The sequence below is a fragment of the Sitophilus oryzae genome, unplaced genomic scaffold (assembly GCF_002938485.1).
Source record: "Sitophilus oryzae breed Bouriz unplaced genomic scaffold, Soryzae_2.0 scaffold_860_pilon_pilon, whole genome shotgun sequence".
NCBI classification, from domain to species: domain Eukaryota; kingdom Metazoa; phylum Arthropoda; class Insecta; order Coleoptera; family Curculionidae; genus Sitophilus; species Sitophilus oryzae.
In genome coordinates this window covers 1,476,131-1,497,741 of record NW_022147484.1, presented here as the reverse complement: position 1 = coordinate 1,497,741, position 21,611 = coordinate 1,476,131, and the positions used below count along the sequence as shown (strand labels likewise).

General features: G+C 33.1%; 1 protein-coding gene across 2 annotated transcripts in view; it reads right to left on the bottom strand.

The window, feature by feature from the left end:
• The window catches only part of LOC115890250, a 100,295-nt gene that overhangs the window by 18,904 nt on the left and 59,780 nt on the right, over positions 1-21,611 (bottom strand). For both annotated transcript variants that reach the window (XM_030910431.1, XM_030910432.1), the window contains 3 exons: positions 3,736-3,878; positions 3,487-3,680; positions 991-1,196 (listed from right to left, as the gene is read on the bottom strand). In XM_030910431.1, the coding sequence (XP_030766291.1) occupies positions 991-1,196; positions 3,487-3,680; positions 3,736-3,878 (543 nt within the window). The remainder of the gene's footprint in view (positions 1-990; positions 1,197-3,486; positions 3,681-3,735; positions 3,879-21,611) is intronic.

Here is a 21,611-nt window from a genome sequence, read left to right as displayed (position 1 = left end):
AAGTCATCCTATGGAGACCTAGGGGAACAACAAGATGTGTGGGCCGACCAAATAAGAGATGGGTCGATGACTTCAGGGCAGTGGGAGGAAGACAATGGATAAGATGGCTAGAGATCGCGAAGCATGGAAAAACCTAGAAGAGGCTTATATCCAACACTGGATGGAACCAGATGGGATTAATCATTTCAGGAAAGCAATTTTTTATGAAGAATGCATTTTTCTCGAAATGCCAATAATTAAAAAGTTCACAAAAAAAATCAATTATTGCATTGTTTTTTGAAAATTATCAAAAAATACCAAAATAATGATGAATTAAAAAACAAAATCTTGTATGCACTATAAGATGACTTGATGCTTTTTCAAAGTCAAATAATTAACCCTTGTCAACTAACTTAAATATTTTGTTGTTATAATAGTAAAAATCAATAATAGTAATATCAAAAGATCTAATCAGCACGAAGTAAACGACATTAGCATAGAGGGCTCTATGTTAAATCTATAATCTAAGGATGTAATACACACATACATGGTATTTAGGATAACATTCTTATACAGGGTATCCCAGAAATAAGTGCAAGTATTTTAACTGGTAGTATAGTTCAACTCCAGAAACACGCCTATGAGGTTTCTTTCTCGAAAAAAAAATTTTGAAAATTCGAAATTTTTTGAGAAATTTTTTTGAATTTTTTTTAGTTTTTAGTTAAAAACATAATTTCTTGATAACATGGCAACATAGGTACTAGGTTAAATTGATAAGAAAGAAAATACAGAAAACCTCCAGTGCTCAAAATTTTAGCAAAAAATATTTTTTTTGGAAATTTTCAAAGTAAATTGTTCTTTATTTTGGACATAGTTGAAAAACGATAAAGAGAAAATATGTTTCTTTTATCGATATCTACCACCCCTCAAAATACTTGCACTTATTTCTGGGACACCCTGTATAGAAAAATAAGAAAACCAGGAAACTATTCCAGATGTTATTATACTTACCGACATATTACATCCATCTTCTACCCTGAGGCAAAGTTTCACGTTGCACTGGTAGTAAACCGATGCGATATACGGAAATTTGTGAGCCTTGAACTGAACTTCTGCTTTATTGGAATCACCAGAATACTGGAACATCCCCATTATTTCTGGATCGGTTGGACAGCCATCTGAGTCGATCAGTTTTTGTTCGCCCCATCCCAGACCATCTGTGTAATAGAAAATAAATTAATACTTAAATAAATTAAATCTATTGTTGTAAAGAAAAATAGTCAAGAAAATGGCAGTAGTATAAGAACACTTCGGCCATTACAATTTTCTCCACAGTGTTGGAATTATAAGCGTGAGATAGTTAGCGAATATTATTGCTTCTTTGCAGTTTACAGTTGGGGTTAGAACATTTAGCGTTACAACAGTAAAATAACTAATTCAGCACAATACACCAATACACTATACTTTCAACACTGAACGCGCGTTTTGCTTATCATGTTAAATCATCATCAGATGATATAAAGTCACCTGAACTGAATTGAGCTTATATCAAAGGGTATTTTTTTAAGTTCTTTACGCGCGCTTGGAGTGAAAATTCTAGACAGTGACACGACACGCGAGGCAACACGCGACACGACAAGAAGAGGAAAAGTGGTAAAGACAGCCTACGGTTTAGAAAAAATTACCCAATATAATTGAAATTTGGTATGTCAATAGATTGGACTAAAGCCAACTTGACCGTGTGCGATACGTGTCACTGTGACAGTTAGTTTTGACGTAAGAAACTTTAAAAGTTGATGTCGTCCGATCACGACCAGATTTGTTGGGTAGGCTATGTGAGCAGACAGTGCACACGGTCCCACCCTGCAAAGTTGAATACGACGCGCTACTACGTTTCGTTTACATCTTCATCAGGCTGGGATATCATATATTGAAAAAAAATGTGGATCGATTTCGGCATAATTGGGGACGGGCTACAGGATGACGCCCCAGACGCGCGACGTTTCGAACCGATGCCGCTAAATGGACGAAATTATCAGGATTTTTCTTAATTATGAGTCAATTGGAACCAAACTCAGCACGTGGATAGAGGTACCCGAATGGAGTCCTCAGACGGACAGACGGACATTTTATTATAAATTGTGTGAAAGTGAATCAAATTATTTATTATTTAATTTATTACTTTTTTAACATTCTAAACTATACTTTTTCAAACATGTCACTCAAATCCTTCAATTTAAGAGCTGTTAGTAAGAAGGTTCACTTTAAATATGCGCACATAGCGCACACACAAATTTTCTCAATAGTAAAGTGCCGTCCTATGCCGGGAAAACTGTGACTATCTCTGTACCCTTCACCAGGTTGTGTAGGTCCTTGATAGAATAAAAACAGAGTTTCTTCTAGCCTTGCTTCGCCATACTGAAAGCGTGCCTTGTGGTCAAGAGCCTCAAAGGCACTGGATCACCATGGTGTCCTCTGCTGTTTCAGAATTAGTATAGCAGAGCCTGTAGCAGAGTAGCCAATAGCCAGTAAGACTTTCCTAATACAGGTTGAGCTTGTTCAGGTAGCAATTGACAGCCATATGTCCTGTCAAGAGACCTGTTGTAATTCGCACTTTATCCCTATTGAGCATTAACAGTTTCTTTGTAGTTTTAGGATTAGCTACTTGAATGAAGCCGTTACTACGCCTGTGCACGGTCTGTTTTTTGAGCATGGTCTGCTTTTGCTTGGTCTAGAGTTTTACTGCACTACACATGAGTATTTCCAGTACTAGGTCTGGACCAAGATAAAATTCCGATCACTGCCTTGCTAGTTCGTTGGCTTTTTAGTCGCCTTAGATAAAATAATTTAAAAAGATATAATTTTTTTGGATAGAATAATTTAATTCTGTTTCTCTCTACCAGAGTGCCAAATTCATTCAGGCAATTCCAAGACTTTTATTTTGAGCCCATTGGCGCCTTAAGTGTCATCTGACTGGCTGACCATATATTAATAAGCATTCCTCAATAAATTTTTCTACCGTACGATAAAAAAAAACGGCGTCGAGTTGGCTGGGAAATGACGATCAATGACCTTTTCCATATGAATTTACATATAAAACAAATGACAGCGTAAATGATCATATTGTACTCTACCTATCACAGAACATTTTTTCGATCATACGATAATTTATTTCTGCTGATGATGTTAAAATGGTTAATGAAATGTGCGTCCAGAGTTAAAAGTAAGTAAGTGTTGATAATGTGGTACTGTGGTGAAAACATTATTTTATTTTACTGTTTGCAATTAAACAAAAGTGGAAAATAAAGGATTTTACATTCTCGTTTTATTAAATTGTAAAAGCAACATTTGGGCTAATTTATCTTAATATGAAACAACCAGAAATATTTATTGGTACCTTGATATTACTGCTATCATAGACTTGAAAGAAAGGATTTAGAAATTATTAAAATAAAAAAAAACTGTTAGGTATTATAACATTAAATGGAGTTTTAGTAAAAATATTACCTTTTACTACACAATCTGTAACCCGTATTCCATACAAATCCTGCTCGTCTATGGCCACGACCAAGCTCAGAGGATCTCCGATCTTTACGTTTTCTGCCACCAAATGATCGGATGGTTCTCCGGAATAAATCTTCATGCTGCACCCGGGCATGGTAGCCATTGCCGTTACAGGGTTCGAAGGTGAATTGGTTGGACTGAAACATCATTAATATATACAGTGTGTTCAGTGAACAGCTTAGATCTACTTACTCCATTTTTAGAGCCTCATTGTAGGCTGAATTATTCCTGGTCGCGTAACGGCATCTGATATGAAATCCTTTGCCTTGATTTGTGACTAATTTCAGATGGGGCTGAACGACTATTGTATTGAAATATTCAATGCCGCCGTCATCCTGTAACAAAAACGAAAGTTTTATTTACTAATAATAATTATAGCTCCCGCATATCTCGTTCGGCGCCTTGGGAGTAGCAAGGTACAGCTTGCTATACTAGAGCCGTTCGGTATACCAGGAAGGTAATGCGGCTAGCACTACGCTTCAACCGCCTATTATTACCTCAGGATTGTGAATCCCAAGTTCTCATTTAAGGCTGAGGCGACCTAGGTACCCAAACTATTTTTATTTTAATCGAACCCACATCTTGAGATTCGTAGACGAGACTGAGATTGGTCTACGCCACTGGGCACCGTAAGTTTTATTTACTAAAAAGTAAAAATGAAACCGAATATTATATTTTGACCAGTGGCGGCTGATCCTAAAAAGAACAAAAAGTAGGTATATAACTGAGTACATGATTATTCTATACGATCGAAAAAAAACGGCGTCAGAGATGACTATCATCGATCGTCCTTTCCACGCCAACAGTTACGTTGCAGTTAAAAATAATAAATAATGTTAATTCTAGCATTAAAACTAGAGGGATAAACTTTATGTACTAAAAGCAGTAGAGCGTTTTTTTTTCTGAAGGCTGTACCCTCGACCAGAATTCACGATTCACGAGTCGCCACTAATTTTAAGAAATTATACAGGGTGTTTCAAAAAGCAATAGTTCATGTGCCATCTATCGTGGAGAGATGCCTCACGTAAAAATAAGATTTATTTTTCATATCAACATAGGTCCGATTCTGCTTTGTTTCGTAGCTACAGGGGGTTTTAGTCTTCTATTTTTTCGATTTATTATAATTTTCTTTCACGTACTTTTTGAGGGTAAAAAGTTACTATAAGTGAGACATATTTTAATGCTAAAAGGGTGTCAACATATTTCACCAGGGACGGGCATATGGGTAATCACTGGAATATTGTTTAAAAAAAAGCATGTACGCCACATTTTTTTTCTCTTGTGGGCGAAATAATGTACGCCGTTTAATGGGGCTGACTAAAATTTGTCTCTTGATATTTTGTCGATATCAGGCTCCTTGATGAGATAAACGCAGTTTTATTAATTTGCCTTGATCCTCTACAACCTAATCTAACCTTTAAAAAAAAATAATATTATTAACTTGCGAAATTGTTAAATTACTACACATTGATTCGGATTGTAAATTTAATCTAATACCTATGTTGCCATATTATGAAGAAATTATGTTTTTTATCTAAAAACTAAAAAATATTCTAAAAAATTTTTCAAAAAATTTCGAATTTTCCAAAAAATTTTTTCGCGAAAAACCTCATAGACGCGTTTCTGGGGTTGAACTATACTACCAGTTAAAATACTTGCATCTATTTCTGGGACACCTTGTATATATTTTATATTTCTAATAGATTTGAATGTTTTCCATATATCTAAAGTTATCATCAATTTATTATTTTTACCGATGCTGTGAAACATTTAAACGATACCGTAAAATGGGGTGAATAGAAACATAGTGGTGAATAGAAACAAAATTTCTGAAAAAAATCAAATCACGATTAAAAATATTCAAAGTAAAAGGAGTCCACATATCTAATTTTTCTATCATTGGTAATACACAATAAAATGTAAAAACTATATTTTTATCTGTGGCAGCACTGTTTGCCATATTATATGTATTGTTAATTATTGTTAAACCTACTTAAATATGTAATAATTTACTGTTTCTAATCACCTTGTTGGAAGTAGAATAGATAAAAACATTAACATCAATGTGTGTTTCTATTCTCCCGAATAGCAGGTGAATAGAAACACAAATGTTATTTTTATTTAATATTTATATGCATATTTTTCAAAAATCAAATTATATGTATACGAAAAGAACAAACAAAGACCCATGTTTTAAAATATTCGGGAAAATAATACCACATTTTTATCAACCGGTATATCGCTAATAGCCTACGAAACTGTTTCTATTCACCCCATTTTACGGTAAACGTTTTATTATTTGCTTTACTAATAACATGATGGAACGAAATTCTTCCTCAATTAAATTATTAGCAAATAATGGTATTTTTAAAGCGATTCAAGGTCTGTGGTTCATGATGCAGTAAAAAATATTATTACATAAAAACAAGTAAGAAAATCTTAATATACGGCTAGGTACGTATAAAAATCCGTAGTCGAACATTAGCCAAATTTTATAGCAGGCCTGATAATCAAATGCAGGAAAATGTGATAAATGTAGTAATTCTACTAACAGGCATCATTGCAACTTCAATAGGCATCTAAAACTGATAGGATTGATGGACAAAACCATGTGCAAATTTTTTCAATCAGAAGAAGAAACGGTAGGACGGTAGGACACATTTAATGTCAGTGCAAAAGCAGGTTCTGCAGCTTTTTATGCAGGCTGCAAAAAGTTGCAGCCCGACAAATGTGCGGTTCTTTGTATTAAGCTATAATAAGCCATTAATAAGAAGTGAGAGTATAGTATCCAAGTCATCGGACTTTTGAATAGGACAGGACTGGAGAATGTAACTTAAAGATTAAAAGAGAACCACACACACACAATACATCTGTAAAGGCTGCAGCAGAACAGGCCAATAGCCCCATCTCAAAAATCTTATCTAATATACTTAGTTCTGGCAAAAGCTCAATAATTTTAAACAGTTGTACAAACATTTGAGATTTTTGTTATTCTCTATAATTTTAATCCTTGTTTTCTTAAAATTATTTTACATTGAAATCATCAACATGTACTGATTTATAATAAAAAATAATAGGAAGTAACAATTCATAAGATACCAATACTAAACATATTGTTACTTTGTGCATAAAAAATTTCAAAGTGTTTTTGTAGACACTAATGCAATAGTTAAAAAGACTGAAAATGAATGAGCTGATTCTAAAAATAAATCTAACAAACAAAAACATTTTGAATAATAGCTTAGAATATCAGTAATTGCTTTGTTATGTTCTTAGTGAAAAAAATATTTTTCTTTTCATACTGATGACTGAAGATGAGCCTTGTTACCTTGAGAGAAGGCTGTTCAATTATACAGCATGACATCATCAAGGATGTAGTAAATTCACTGAAATCCCAGATTTAAAACATACTGTATAATATTTTTTCAACGCTGCTCTGATCATCGTTTAAATACTAATGAAGTGTACTTTTGCAGTTAGTATAATTTGCATTTTCATGATTTTAAACGGTATTATTTGAAATATAAATACCATATGTTCGAAATATGATATTTGTATCAAAATACTGTGTTATTTTTAGACTTGGAGGTGAACAACATAAACGACATTACTACTAAATATCGTAAAAAATATATTTAAAATTATTTGCTATTGATATTTAATTCCTTTTCATGATAGCTAATTAAAATTGAAGAACATAATTAAAAACGTCTTAGCATGAATTATAATGGAGATAAATAAAAAGGAACTAAAACATTTTATATATGCAAAAATATTTAAAAATAAGCGACCAGCGACCAGATTGTTTATCATACAAAAATGATTCATTTTCCTATGGCTATTAGGTTCTTAAAAACATTTCATAATATTTTTTGTTTCATTTTATCTCGCAGAAAGGAACAGCGTCTAAATCTAGTATCATTGTACCCAATTGTAGAACTTGAAACGCCCCTTCACTTTTAAAATGGATATTATATTTAATTTGTCCACTGAAGCTGCAATATTTCAACAGTCAGAAATAGATGTCAAGTATTTTAGCAATACTGTAACCGATCCAGTCGTTATTTGTAGAATTTCGTTATTTGCCATTTATTAAAGCAAAATATAGTATAATTTGTTTGACAAACTGGTAAACCTTGCATTTAAAATTCAGTATTCGTAAATATGATGTGAAAAAATCATCAAAAATTTTGTGATTGAATTCCACTCCTCTAACTCCCAGTGGATGATGATGATATCCAAGAATTTACAACTTTGAGATGTTTCTCAAAGTTGTAAATTCTTGGATCCTCTCTCTAGTATTAAGCAGTAAAAAGGATTGGAAGAGAGAAACGTTTGCTCAGCATGTAAAAGACTATACCATAACGTGGTATGCTGATGCTTTCAAAACCAAAGCAGGGACAGGGATAGGAGTATTTAGGTCGAAAACTAAATACTCCGAACCAATGGGCACCACCTTACCCCAGACCCAGCAAGGGTAGAAATCTGCGCTATAGAAAGATGCGTACAATTTATCTTAGATAGGAACTATCGAAAACAGGAAATAGCCATATTATCCGATAGTCGAGCAGCACTAAAAGCGATCAACTCAGTAACACAAAACAAAAAATGCCTCGAAAAGCTGAACAAATTAGGCAAAGAAAATAAAGTCCTCTTCTCTGGGTGTCCGCTTCCCAAGGGATAGAAGGCAATGAAAAAACAAACGATATAGCTAGAAAAGGAGCGAACACTCCATTAACTGGACCAGAACCGTTCTGCTTTCCAAGCAGAAACCAACTTAAAAGGGAACTGAAGAACCTGGAAGACTCCATTCGTAACCTGGGAATGGAAATGCTCCAACGGCCTAAGACACTCGAAAAAGTTCCTCAGGACTTACGACTGAGAAAAATCAAAGATTTTCCTTGATTTAAGTTGTTTAAAATTAATTGATTAAAACATTTTTCCGATTGTCACGGGGTTTCAATAGTACACTGTCTCTTCAACGAACACCTCAGTAGATTGAAGCTGAGAAACAACGGCAAATGCAGATTCTGTGGGAAAAATGGGGAAACACCAGAACACGAGAGACAACAACTGTTTGAAAATGAAAACGAAATTATATTACCACAGAAACGCGTTTTCCTTTTTTAGGACTTTGGAAAAAATTAAATTATATATTCATGTTTTTTTTTATTTTCTCTCAAACGGTATGGAAATATGGAAAAGTCAGAATTAATCATTATAGAACAAACAAAAACAGTTTATGGAGAATGCATTTTTCTCAAAACGTCAATATTAAAAAAGTTTTTCCTCTTCTAAGGACAATCCAGGGACATACTCTATATTTTTAATGATTTAATTACAAATGTACAGTTTTTAGATTTTTCCCTATACTTGCAATATAAGATGGTACTACTTGCCAAATTGCATAGTTCTAGGTCAACAGAAAATACGGAAAATACCCTATAAATTTTGATTCCCTTAAAAGTGTCGAAATATACGTTTTTTTGCGGCATAAACGGCCACATTTTTTTACGTTATCTTAGAAATTTGATTTTTTCACAGCTGGAAGAGACTGTAGACCTAAGAGTTAGTACTACTCTAGTACTACCACTACTGCCGTTACTCGCTGACGAGTATTTGACACGCATCAGAAGATGGTTACGTGACTGAAAGACGATACGTGATGTTATCTCTCTTCCGCACTCCGGACATTCCAAAATCTCATTCCTTTGTTGCCTCTTTACTTTTTGGTTGTCGCTGTTAACTGAGTTTACAATCCTTCTCCATTGCGTTCTGTCGATTGTGCGCTGCTTCTTCCCACTGATTGTGCAGGCTTATCCTCTTTAAGTTTTCGTGGAACATCCTTGTACCTTTTGAGTTGTGCACCCGGTTTCCTCTTACCGTCTACAAGCTCGCCTCAAAGAAGAGATTTTGGTAGGCGGTTATCTTGCATCCTCCATACAGGGTGGCCCATCGAAAACGTTCCGCAAGGCAAAACGGCCAGGGTATTTATTTTTTCAAAAAATCCAAAAACACGTCAATTTTGTTTGTGAGGGGGACAACTTTTGCCCCATAAATGATCGCAAAATATTCAACCCTCTAAGCGGGGATGTCATCCCCAACTTTTTTCAAATGGGAAAAGGGGTCAAGTGGCGCCGCAATGAAAAGAGCTTTCGATTCTCTATATTTCCCAGCCTCGTTTTTGAAAATCGGTCGAGTCATTGAGAAAATATGAAGGATTGAAATTTGAAAAGTTTATTTAAACATTTATCAGAGTAAATGATAAGGTTAAATTCCTTCGACCAATTTGAGGTTTTTTCTTATTATTTTTAGATGTTTACGCATTTTTTCACTTGCCATAAGGTTAAACGATCAGGTGCGGTAGTTGCTAGATAGCTGTTCTGTGACTTGTGCGTTGAAGTTCTTCTCAATATCGTTAAACTGACCGGCAACGTTCCCACACGTTCAATTTCTGAGGGTTATGTGTGTGCACCTCGTGGAAAACCCTGGGGTTGTCCTCAGCCCAGTACCGACAGTTGTGCCGATTAACTACACCGTTCAAAAAGAAAGTACACTCATCCGAAAAACACACATTAAATAGGAAATTATTATCATTCGCCACTCGTTCACTCATAGTTTCACAAAATTGCAAGCGACGATCACCATCGTCTTCAACTGAATTTGCACGGGTGGAACTTGTGTTTTTTTAATAGCTTTGTTCGGGTTCTTGTTATTACCGATTCTGAACCGTCCTAGAACTCGGCAGCGCATGCGCAAATGAAATAATGTCTTCATATTTCCTTCTGCGCATACGCATCACAGTTCTATGACGGTTCAGAATCGGTAATAAGAGAAACCCGAAGTAAGCTAATATCCTTTGGACATTTGTACGATTTACGCCGGTCTCATTGGCTAATTTTCTTGTACTCAGCGTACTATCTATGGCAACTTGGCCCAATACGAATACCTCCATAGCTTCATTTACTACAGGATTTTCCCTCTGCCTCTTTTTATTCATAACGGAACAAGTTTCGCGAAATTTTGCTACTAACTCGCGGACAATTTTGCCATAAAGGTGTTTGTCAGGATGGCGTTCATTGAATTTTGGCGCAACCCCAAAAAAAATTTAAAAATAGTGTGACAGACTATTTTTAAAATAAAGTTCGATTATTTCCACTTTTTCTGCAAGTGAGTATACCGTAATTGTTAAAAAGTTTAACGATGTTGAGAAGAACTTCAACGCACAAGTCACAGAACAGCTATCTAGCAACTACCGCACCTGATTGTTCAATATTGTGGCAAGTGAAAAAATGCGTAAACATCTAGAAATAATAAGAAAAAACAGCAAATTGGTCGAAGGAATTTATCCTTATCATTTACTCTGATAAATGTTTAAATAAACTTTTCAAATTTCAACCCTTTATATTTTCTCAATGACTCGATCGATTTTCAAAAACGAAGCGGGAAAGTACAGAGAATAGAAAGTCCTTTTCATTGCGGTACCACTTCACCCCCCTTCCCATTTGAAAAAAGTTGGGGGATTACACCCTCGATTAGAGGGTTGAAGATTATACAATAATTTTTGGGGCAAAAGTTGTCCCCCTCACAAACAAAATTGACATGTTTTTGAATTTTCTAAAAAAAAATTACCCTGGCCGTTATGCCTTGCGGAACGTTTTCAATGGGCCACCCTGTATGTGACCAGCCCATCTTAAGCGTCATTTAGTAATCATGACTTCAACGCTCTCGCACCAACTTTTTCAAGGACCGATACGTTTGAGACATGGTGGAACCATTTGATTCTTAAGAGTTGTCTAAGGTGTCTCTGTTGCAACTTGTTTAATGCGTTCATGTGTCGGCAGTACGGCACTCAGGTTTCGCTTCCATATATAACACGGTGGGAATTATTATTGCTCGGTACACTGCAAGTTTCGTTTTTGTATCATGATTGTAGAAAAACTCGCATGCCAAGTCATGATTGTAGAAAACCCTGTATTTTAATTTCCAGAATGCTCTTAAGGCGCTGCTAATCCTGTGATGAATTCAGAGTCGATATTGACCGGAGAGTATATGGTTTTAATTCCAACTCGGTACAACCACGCGTCCCCGAGATAAAGAATCTTGACAGACAGACAGACGGACAGACAGACGGACAGACAACAAATTGATCCTATAAGAGTTCCGTTTTTTCCTTTTCAGATACTGAACCCTAAAAATGGTACATCTATAAAGACCAATTTTTAGAAACTTTTTGATCAGCTTGCGTAAAAGTAGAAATTGACTTTAATATGGATTTCATTTTTATGTCGTGTATGAATTCAAAATAGATGAGACGTGTGATGGAAGAGTTAAGAATATGACCGTGTCGTTGCATACAAAAGACTAAACATTGGAACATTAACCATCATTTTCTTGAAAGTAGTCGTTAGCAGTTAGAATAAATGAGAATTTACGAGCAGAATGTTTTTTTAGTAAATGTCAGAGAAAGGCAAAAGATGTTATCTAATAATTTTGAATAAATCAGTGATGGTCAGATATTATAATGATATGATTTTAATGAATAAACCTTAATTAACAATTATGGTATAAATAAATTAGACTGATATTTATTTATCATTGTTATTTTTAAACTATACAGGGTGTCCCAGAAATAAGTGCAAGTATTTTAACTGGGATAGTTCATAGTTCAACCTCAGAATATTTTTTATCTTCTTAAGGCCTATAAGGTTTTTTTCGCCAAAAATTTTTGAACATTTTTTTAGTTTTTAGTTAAAAAACATAATTTCTTGATAATATTGCAACATAGATATTAGACTAAATTTACAAGACAGAAAATCCAGAAAAGATCCAGTGGCTCTCAAAATTTAAGCAAAAAATCATTTTTTTTAAATTTCAAAGTAAAATAACTCCGTTATTTTGGACTTATTTGAAAAACGGTAAAGAGAAAATATGCTTCTTTTATCGAGATCTACGACCCCTTAAAATACTTGTACTTATTTCTGGGACAGCCTGTATATTTATAATATACATATATATCGATACTAGGGTGAGCCAAAAATCTAATCTATTGAATTTATGAGTTAAAATGCATCTAATAACCGAGAAAAAAATATCCCCGGAAGGCAGGATTTTTAGCTCAATTTTAAAAGGTGTCGGTGAACATTCAAAATTTTCCATTTAAATAATACGTAAAAAAATCTTTTTCCATTAAACGTACCATAACTTTGAAACGGTTTACGATAAAAAAATTACATCGGATTACGGATTCTTGTAGAGCATAACATTTCCTAAAAAATCTATCTGAGAGTAATTTTTTTCAATTCAATAATTCGTATATTTGAAAGCTTTGAAAAGTGAAAAAAATCACTAAATAAACACTAAAACTGCATTTTTCCACTTTTCAAAGCTTTCAAATATACGAATTATTGAACTGAATAAAATTACTCTCAGATAAATTTTTTAGGAAAATTTATGCTCTACAAGAACCCGCGATGTAAAATTTTTTATCGTAAACCGTTTCAAAATTATTGTGTACTTTTAATGGAAAAAGATTTTTTACGTGTTATTTAAATATAAAACTTTGAATATTCACCGACACCTTTTAAAATTGAGCTAAAAATCCTGCCTTCTGGGGATATTTTTTTTTTTCTCCGGTATTAGGTTCATTTTAACCCATAAATTTCATAGGTTATTTTTTTTGGTTCACCCTAATAGGTATAGGTACCTTCGTTTTGTACACGGTGTCCCATTTTCCTGTGTCTTATGAGGTCTCTCGTTTATGAGTAGAGATATAAAGATCCTGTAAAACACATGAAAATGCGACACCCTGTAAGTAAGCTTTGTCTATTTATGTTATTTGTAAGCCATTAGCATGCTCATATCAAATATTAAATAACTTTTTTACGCAACATTACTTGACAAATAATTAGACCTTGCACGTTGAGGAAGTCATTAACATTATCTATTTTCGTATAGCAAAAAATGAGGATATCTTCATGCTCCGCGTAGGAAGATCATCGAATGATCCTTCTGCTGCGAAAATTATTTAGCAACAATCAAACAAACGGCGTGTAAAAAATTGAAAGTACATCTCGAACGTGGGCTTTTCCAATCCTACGACTTTGTAAAAAGTCAAAGTGTGCGTTTTCAAAAAAGGAAGGCTGTTATTAAACGTGTTTTAACAGAAAGGAAAAAAAAGCCGTGGGTAAAATCGGTAAATTTTGTCAAAATCAAATCGATAAGTTATAGTTCATTAGCCATTTTTATTATAAAAATTTATTATGAGTATTTAAGATTTTTCTGAGTACATTTAAGAACTTTTTTTGACTTTGACTATACTAGATTTTTTTAATAATATAGTTATAAAGCGTCTAAAAACTTGAAGATTTTCATAACAAAAGAATAATACCGTATGGTCGAAAAAAAAGGCGTCAAAAACAGCTGGGGAATGACAATCGATGATAATTTTGGCAAGGTCAATCTCTAGATGACATTTACTAATAAATGGCACAAACGTTAATACTAATTATAGAAAGATTAAAAAAGGATAGAACGTTTACAGACACACAAATTTATCTCCAAAAACTATTTTTTCTTTAATTTTAAACTACCCCATTTAAAAATCATTTTTACTCGATATAAAAATAAATTACAATCTTCTTAAGGCTAGTTGGCAGTAAGCACTATTAAAATATAAAAACAGTTGGGCCAAGTAAATGATGTCTATAACTTGACCTCACCAAAATTGTCATTGATTTTCATTCTTCAGCCATCTTTTACGCCGCTTTTTTTTCGATTGTATAGTATTAATAAATTTCTACCGGAACTAAAAATACATTAACCTAAAAAAGTTTTAAAAAGCTTTGATCGTTTCAACCTTTTTCAGTATTTAATAATCTTATATTAAAGGCATCTGCATAGCCTTGTCAATTTCTGTGATTTTTTATAATTAAACGTGTCAAATCTAAATATAACGCTTGTTTCTATATTCTTACAAGGATATAACCCAATGGCAAAAGGGATATAAAATTTGTTATTACCGCTAATTAGCAAAAATACATGCATTGAAGAAAAATTACAGCAAGTTTATTACGAACTCAATGTAATGTTTATATTATTTTTTAACAATATCAATAAATCATATTCTCTCAAATTATACATAATATATAGGTAATTAATTAATGTAAACACATTATAAAGCTTTTGTTTCTAGTAAGCTAAGTTTTCAAGCCAGTAAGCAAAATCAGAATAACATAAAGAGCAATGGAAAGATCAATGTTGGGGCTATCTCCGATAGACGAAGTACCGAATATCGAAGTACTAGACAGAACATGGACGAAGAAAATAATAGAATGGACACCAAGATATGATGTATTCAGGAGCAGAGGTCGTCCTCCAACCAGATGGCATGACGACTTAAGGCGTATCAACAGTAGCGGTTTTGCCTTCTTTTTCGAAGCAAAAGCCACAACAGTGCTTCTTCTTCAAAATTCATTTATGACTGAATCAAAAATTTAGTTGTGGTTCGGGTGTCGTCCATCAACTCACACGTGCGACTTCTCAACGACATTTTTGTCGCGCAGTTGTGGTTGTAACGTCGTCGATAGCTGCGACAGCTTAACCACTGTTTTGTCGTTGGAAAGTGGTCCGTGTGAGCGTAGCGTAACTCGATGCAAATAGTTCATGATAGGGAGTTATAGAAGCAAACGAGGGAGGCCTACGTCCAGCAGTGGATTTTACTGGCTGGTTGATGATTGAAGATGATCGAATAAATATATTCGAAATACATATCGAATCTCATAACTAAAGAGCATATACAGTATGTCCCCGGATTGTATTTACAGGAATATATATTTTTATTGATTTTTTGAGAAAAATCAATAAAAAGGAATGCTAGGAAATGCTAGTAAAGAATCTAATTCTAATTAAATTGTATTATTAAAAGCAGACCAAAGACCAATGATAAGTTAACAAAAAAAACATGAAAATATAGTGGAAGTCCTAAAAATCAAAACGCGTTTCTACGGTAATATAATTTCGTTTTCATTCGATTTGTATTCTTTGATAGATTGTTGCTGATAGAATTTTAGTTAACGTTATATGGGATGTTTAAAAAAATGTGCCATCTCTCGTGGGGAGATTCCTCACGTAAAAATAAGATCTATTTTTCATATCAACATAGGTCCGATTCTGCTTTGTTTCATAGCTACTGGGTGTTAAAGTCTTAATAATTTTTCGATTTATTATAATTTTTTTCCAAGTACTTTTAGAGATTGGAATGAAATTTTGAGGGTGAATGTTACTATAAGTGCTACATATTTTAATGCTAAAAAAGTGTTGATAAAGTCATCAGGGACGTGAATATGGGTTATCACTAGAACATTTTTCAAAAAAAAAACATGTGCCCTACTGACTTTTTTCTTTTGACATCAAAATTGAGTAAGCCTTTTAATGCCAATTAAAAGTGATCTCTTGATTCGGCCTCTTTGATGAGATAAACGCAATTTTATTAATCACAATTAATAATATTTAGAAAAAATTAAATTAATATATTATAAATTTTACCTAATTTATTATTAAATATTATTACTTAGGTTGGACTAATAACCTACAGCAATTTCAAATAAAAAAATTATGGTATTTAAGATAATTGCAAAAAAAATAATTTTAAAAAGTTTTAACATCCTGTATTTCCCAAAAAGAAATTAGCACCAAAAAAATCAGTGGTGTACATGCTTTTTTTGAAAAAAAAAACAACATTCCAGTGATAACCCATATACACGTCCCAGATGAATATGGCGACAATTTTTTAGCCACAAAAAATATGTCTCATTTATAGTAACTTTTACCCTCAAAATTTCATTTGAAACGCTAAAAGTACTTGGAAGAAAATTATAATAAATCGAAACAATACTAAGACTTTAATACCCTGTAGCTAGGAAACAAAGCAGAATGAGACCTATGTTGATATGAGAAATAAATTTTCTTTTTACGTGAGGAATCTCTCCACGAGAGATGGCAAATGATTTTTGAAACACCCTGTATAATACATATATTAATGTGGTAGATTTACGTCCTTATGTTACAGATGAGATGGCGTTCGCAGGTTTAGGGCCAGGAATTAAACAACCTTTTTTTAAATTGACCACGTTTCGACGTGTATTTTCGTCTTTATCAAGGCTATTTTCAGCTAAAAGGTCCTTATATCAAAATTAATTAAGCAACTTTTCCTGATAGCATGGGTAAAATAAAAACGGGTATATTAAATGGGTAAAATGTTGATTTTACCCATTTTACTCTACTACTGAAAAAACTACTACTTTGTGACTGTAAATATTTGGTTTTACCAAATACTTTATTCATCCTGTAATATTCGGACAAAGATAAAACAAAATATAGGTTGCAAAATCAAAACGATTATTCAAATTCTTACAGTTCTTCATATGTAAGTCTCAAAATCTGTCAATAATATTACTACAAAACAAGGTTTGGAATCATCATTGCGACATGTTTAAACCATATCCGACATTCAGGACGTAATGTATTTATTTACACAATACCATACGTCATTTCAGTACCAAACCCAGCACGATCATCAAGGACTTACGTAGGATAAATTAAAGGTTAATGTCAGAATTGTATTCTAATAGAAAATATATATAGCAAACAATTTATGTGACTAAATATTTCGTTCTTTGTAGTCTGAATTCCCCATGTAATATCTTTCAAGTATGTTATCAATTCTCATATTATATGATTTACCTTTTGGTAATTAAAATATTACACATTTCCTTTTTTTACTCATTTGAATCGCTAAAGAAAAATAAAAGGTACTAAATAGTCAAATTAGTACACTGGCTTGATTTTTAGTAATTAAAAAACATATGTTTTTAATCAAGAAATGCAAACATTGTTTTTAATAATAAGCCATTCTGTTGACCTTGTAGGCATACCATTAAAATATTAATCTACATTATGAACTTGGATATTTTTCAAATTCCTCGCTAGTGAATCCGATACATTGAAAACAAATGATTTGAATAGAAACAAGGAGACTACTTATGTCACAACGGGTGTTGCAATAAATTGTAGGCAAACAAGAGATATTCGCAATGGCTGAAAAAGAAAGTTATTTTTAACAGATAGATACGTTAATCATACAAGTTACAATGGACAAATGTTTCTGTTAAGTAATTCCGGCCTTTTTCTGAAAACAATTTAACAGGAAGAGTGAATCTAGTAATAGGGACATGTTCTCTTCAAAAAGAGCTGTGATTCGAAAAATACAACGATATAATCTGTACTATTGGCTTATCCTATTGCGACCTTTGCCCATCTATTGTGCTACTCCTCTTACCATTTTCAAAAAGTTTAATAGCTTTCCATATATCTCTTTGCCATTGATTTTTTTTAATAACAAAGACGCTTCCTGTGCTGGAATTCCGTATCTATGTCTGTACCCACTCTCCTATCCCTGTATCCTGCACCAACTTGTGCAGTACCTAGATTTTATGGGAGCATATTTCCTCCGGTTATAGCCCTTTGAAACCCTAGTCTGTACCCCTGTCTGTTTCTCCAATAGACAATTTGCTTTTCCCTGATCCAGAGTTTTGCTGTATCACGAGACATTGTCACTGGCTTGCCATTATCTAATTAAAAGGCGAATTAAAAAAAACTTAAATAAGAAATTGTCTAATTGACACAATCTACACATGGTTTCGTCTGTCAATCCCATCAGCTATGCCTAGAGCTTACAATGTCCTGTTAGTAGATGTACTATAATTTTTAAGCCTTCCCGTCTTTGTTTATCAGATCTACCGTAAAATTTGACCAGTGTTTTGCTTTGAACTGGTGAATTTTTCAACCATCCTGGATATTTATACGGACCAATCGACAATGCTTGAAATAGTTTACTGTGCTGATTTTGCACGTTTTATTGTTATTGCCAATTTAAGAAATGTGAATATCTATCGGCTGTTTTTTACCACTAGCGCCAAAACAAACCAACCATTAAGTAATGGGATTAATTTTTAGCCGACCATACCAACAGGTATGGTAGGCTATTAAGATCGACAAAAAAAAGTTTTTTTTAATTTCATTCAAAATGAGTTATTTGGGTTATTTGGTTATTGGACCTAAATACAAAATATTTTCATAGTGTCTGTCTGTCTGCCTGTCCGTCTATAACACGATAACTCAAAAACCGCTATTTTAACCAAATTTGGCACAAAAATACTGTGGCACCCGAGATCTGGCCATTTTGGTGGGGGTGGGGGGTTGGTAAGGGGGTATGGGAGGGGGTTAAAAATTTAAAAAAATCGTTTCTCCAAAATTACAGTAGCTAGCGAAACGCGGTTTTCAATTTAAGAATAGGAATAATATTTGCAACAAAATTTGTAATAACATCAAAATCAGTCAAAGTCGCGGTTTTTGAGATATTCCGTGTTTCCGTAGTCCGTTTTTGAGAAAATCCGTATGGAGAACTCCATACTCCCATCGAACACGACCCCAGGTGGCGGATAGGGGAAATAACCGCAGAACTAAAAGAACTGCCTACCAACTTTTTATTAACATATTTTAGTATGGGCGGCTATACGTGCCTCCCGGCGCCAATTTTTTGATAACATTTAAATTAATTTTCCATAATAATGTGCGTCTAATCAAAACGAGATAATAAATAAATGGATTTAATCTGAGGGTCTTCTTATTTAATTAATTATTGAATACGTGTAATAAAAAGTATGACTTCGGTTAGGTGCTCGTAATAAATGTTGATAACAGATATAATTAATATATTAAACTAGATATAAGATAATAAGTATTATAAAAGGTATTAAACTAGATTTATTCATTTGAAATTATTAGAAAGAAGTACTATATATTTTTGTAAATTTGAAAGGTTATTGTGTTCCATCTTCGTTTGTAGATACTTCTCGATTAACAGTATTTTGAAATCGCTATACATTTTTAATATTTAATAAATAAATGGTACTCAAAATTCTGTATTGATTAAAAGTTACTTCGTCGATTACCTTCAATTTCTACCCTTGTTTTGAACGTCAGGATGAAAATAAATTGTAATCATGTATAAGTAGGTATTCCTTTTCCATGTTGAATACTATAATACCGTATTGAAAAATAGTGAACTTTAACTTTGAAAAATATGTCGATTGCACAAATAAAAAAGTCAAAAATTGTAAATCTTCAAGAAGATAAAGAAAAGACGTCAAAAAATTGACGTCGATGAACTGACCAACTATTGACATTATTTGATAAAATTTTTCGATCCATAATTGATTTTAGCATCTGTACCAGTCACTCAGCCTAAAATTCTCTAACACAGTATTTCCAACTATTTCAATCATTGCTGAACGCTCCGTATATACACTAAAAATGTTATAGTTTAATTTCAATAAAATACAATGACAGTGAATCACAACAACAAAAAAAACGCAGCAATGGACTACTTAATAGTTTCCCACCCATAAATCTTCTTAGAATATTAATAAATAAATATCCTCCTGCACTACAGCTTCCCATCAAGAAAATTCTCAAAGTTCAACCATCTGGAAACGGCCGCTGTCCGTATAAGGCCTGAGATTCTGACCGCGAACCGTGGGTTCAAGTCTTCTCTATGTTTCGCGAACCACAAAGGCTCTTCTTGTTCTTCTGCTGCCTCTTCTTTGACCAGATAACGCAAACGACGACCGGTTCCCAACGAGAATTCTCTTCGCCATTTTCATTTTTTCTCTTATTTTCTGTTAGGTTTGACCGTATATGTGTATAGATTGATACTTTATACAATAAGAAAACTATATGTAAACACATATTTTTATTTTACTAAAGTAGTAAAGTATGCTATAGAAGACAATAGTAAAAGAAGTATGCTAAATGCTAATTTCGACGATATCGCAACAAGTTATATATCGTACGCCCAGTACTGGCGACATTAGTGTACAGACTGGTATTACCCAGTTCAGTAGTTTTAGGATCTAATTAATTCGCTTTTGATTAATTACATCTAAAAGTTAATTATATCTAAAAGCAACGTTATGTAAAACTTCAAAATTAAAAACTATGATTCTAAAATCTAAATGGTGTTTCGTAAAATATTTACAGGTAATTATGGAAATGCTTTCAAATATAGTAGGTAGATAGTTTCCTTCACTGTAAACATATTGGATATATTTTTTAAAGCAGAATGACATAATTTTCAAGAATTGGACATTGGAATGAATAATAATTCTAGTAAACAGGTGTCAGTTCCCTAATAAAGATTACACAAGCCAAGTTAAATGACATTTATCTTAACTACGTGTTATTACGAACAATTTCTCGCTAATGATATGGAAGTTTAGCGTTAGCCCGAAGCTATATTCGCAAACGTACCATTTCCTCTCACTTCCTATTACGAGAGAGCAAGCAGATAGAGTATGCGTTGGTCCAAAAATCTAATTGGACAGTTTTACCATCAGAGTGATAAACACCAGTGAAAATATGTATTAGAATTCTTTTCTTTTCTAAAATGATTAAATGTTAATGAAGGATATGAATTTCTAATGTTATATATAGCTATGTACTTTCAACGATAGTCAGAAACAATCAGGAACACCCTGTATATTATTTTCCTTTTAGATAAAAAATTAAAAATTTACATTTTTTGTATTTAGTGATGTAACATTTTTAACGGTTTTGCAGAAATTAGGGGTATTACCTTACTTATGGCTTTTCAACAGTAAATTACAAGCTACAAAAATATTAGGTGGCTCTGATAAGAACTTATTGTTGAAAAACCCGCATATGTAATCATACAATATTATTCCAAATATCCACAAAACAGTTAAAGTTCACAGGAAATGACTACAACTTTTGATTTTTAAATGACACTCTATATATATATATAGGTATATTATTACTTTATTCAATAGAAAATAACACATATCATGTCATTATTTTGACATTCGCCAACTTCTGACATTTTCACTTAAAAAATCGTACTTTAAATTTGAATCTGGCTGTATTAAAAACACTAATTTTTAGTCAGGAAGCCTTGGAAAAATAGATTTGATCGTCGAATGTTTTTCTTG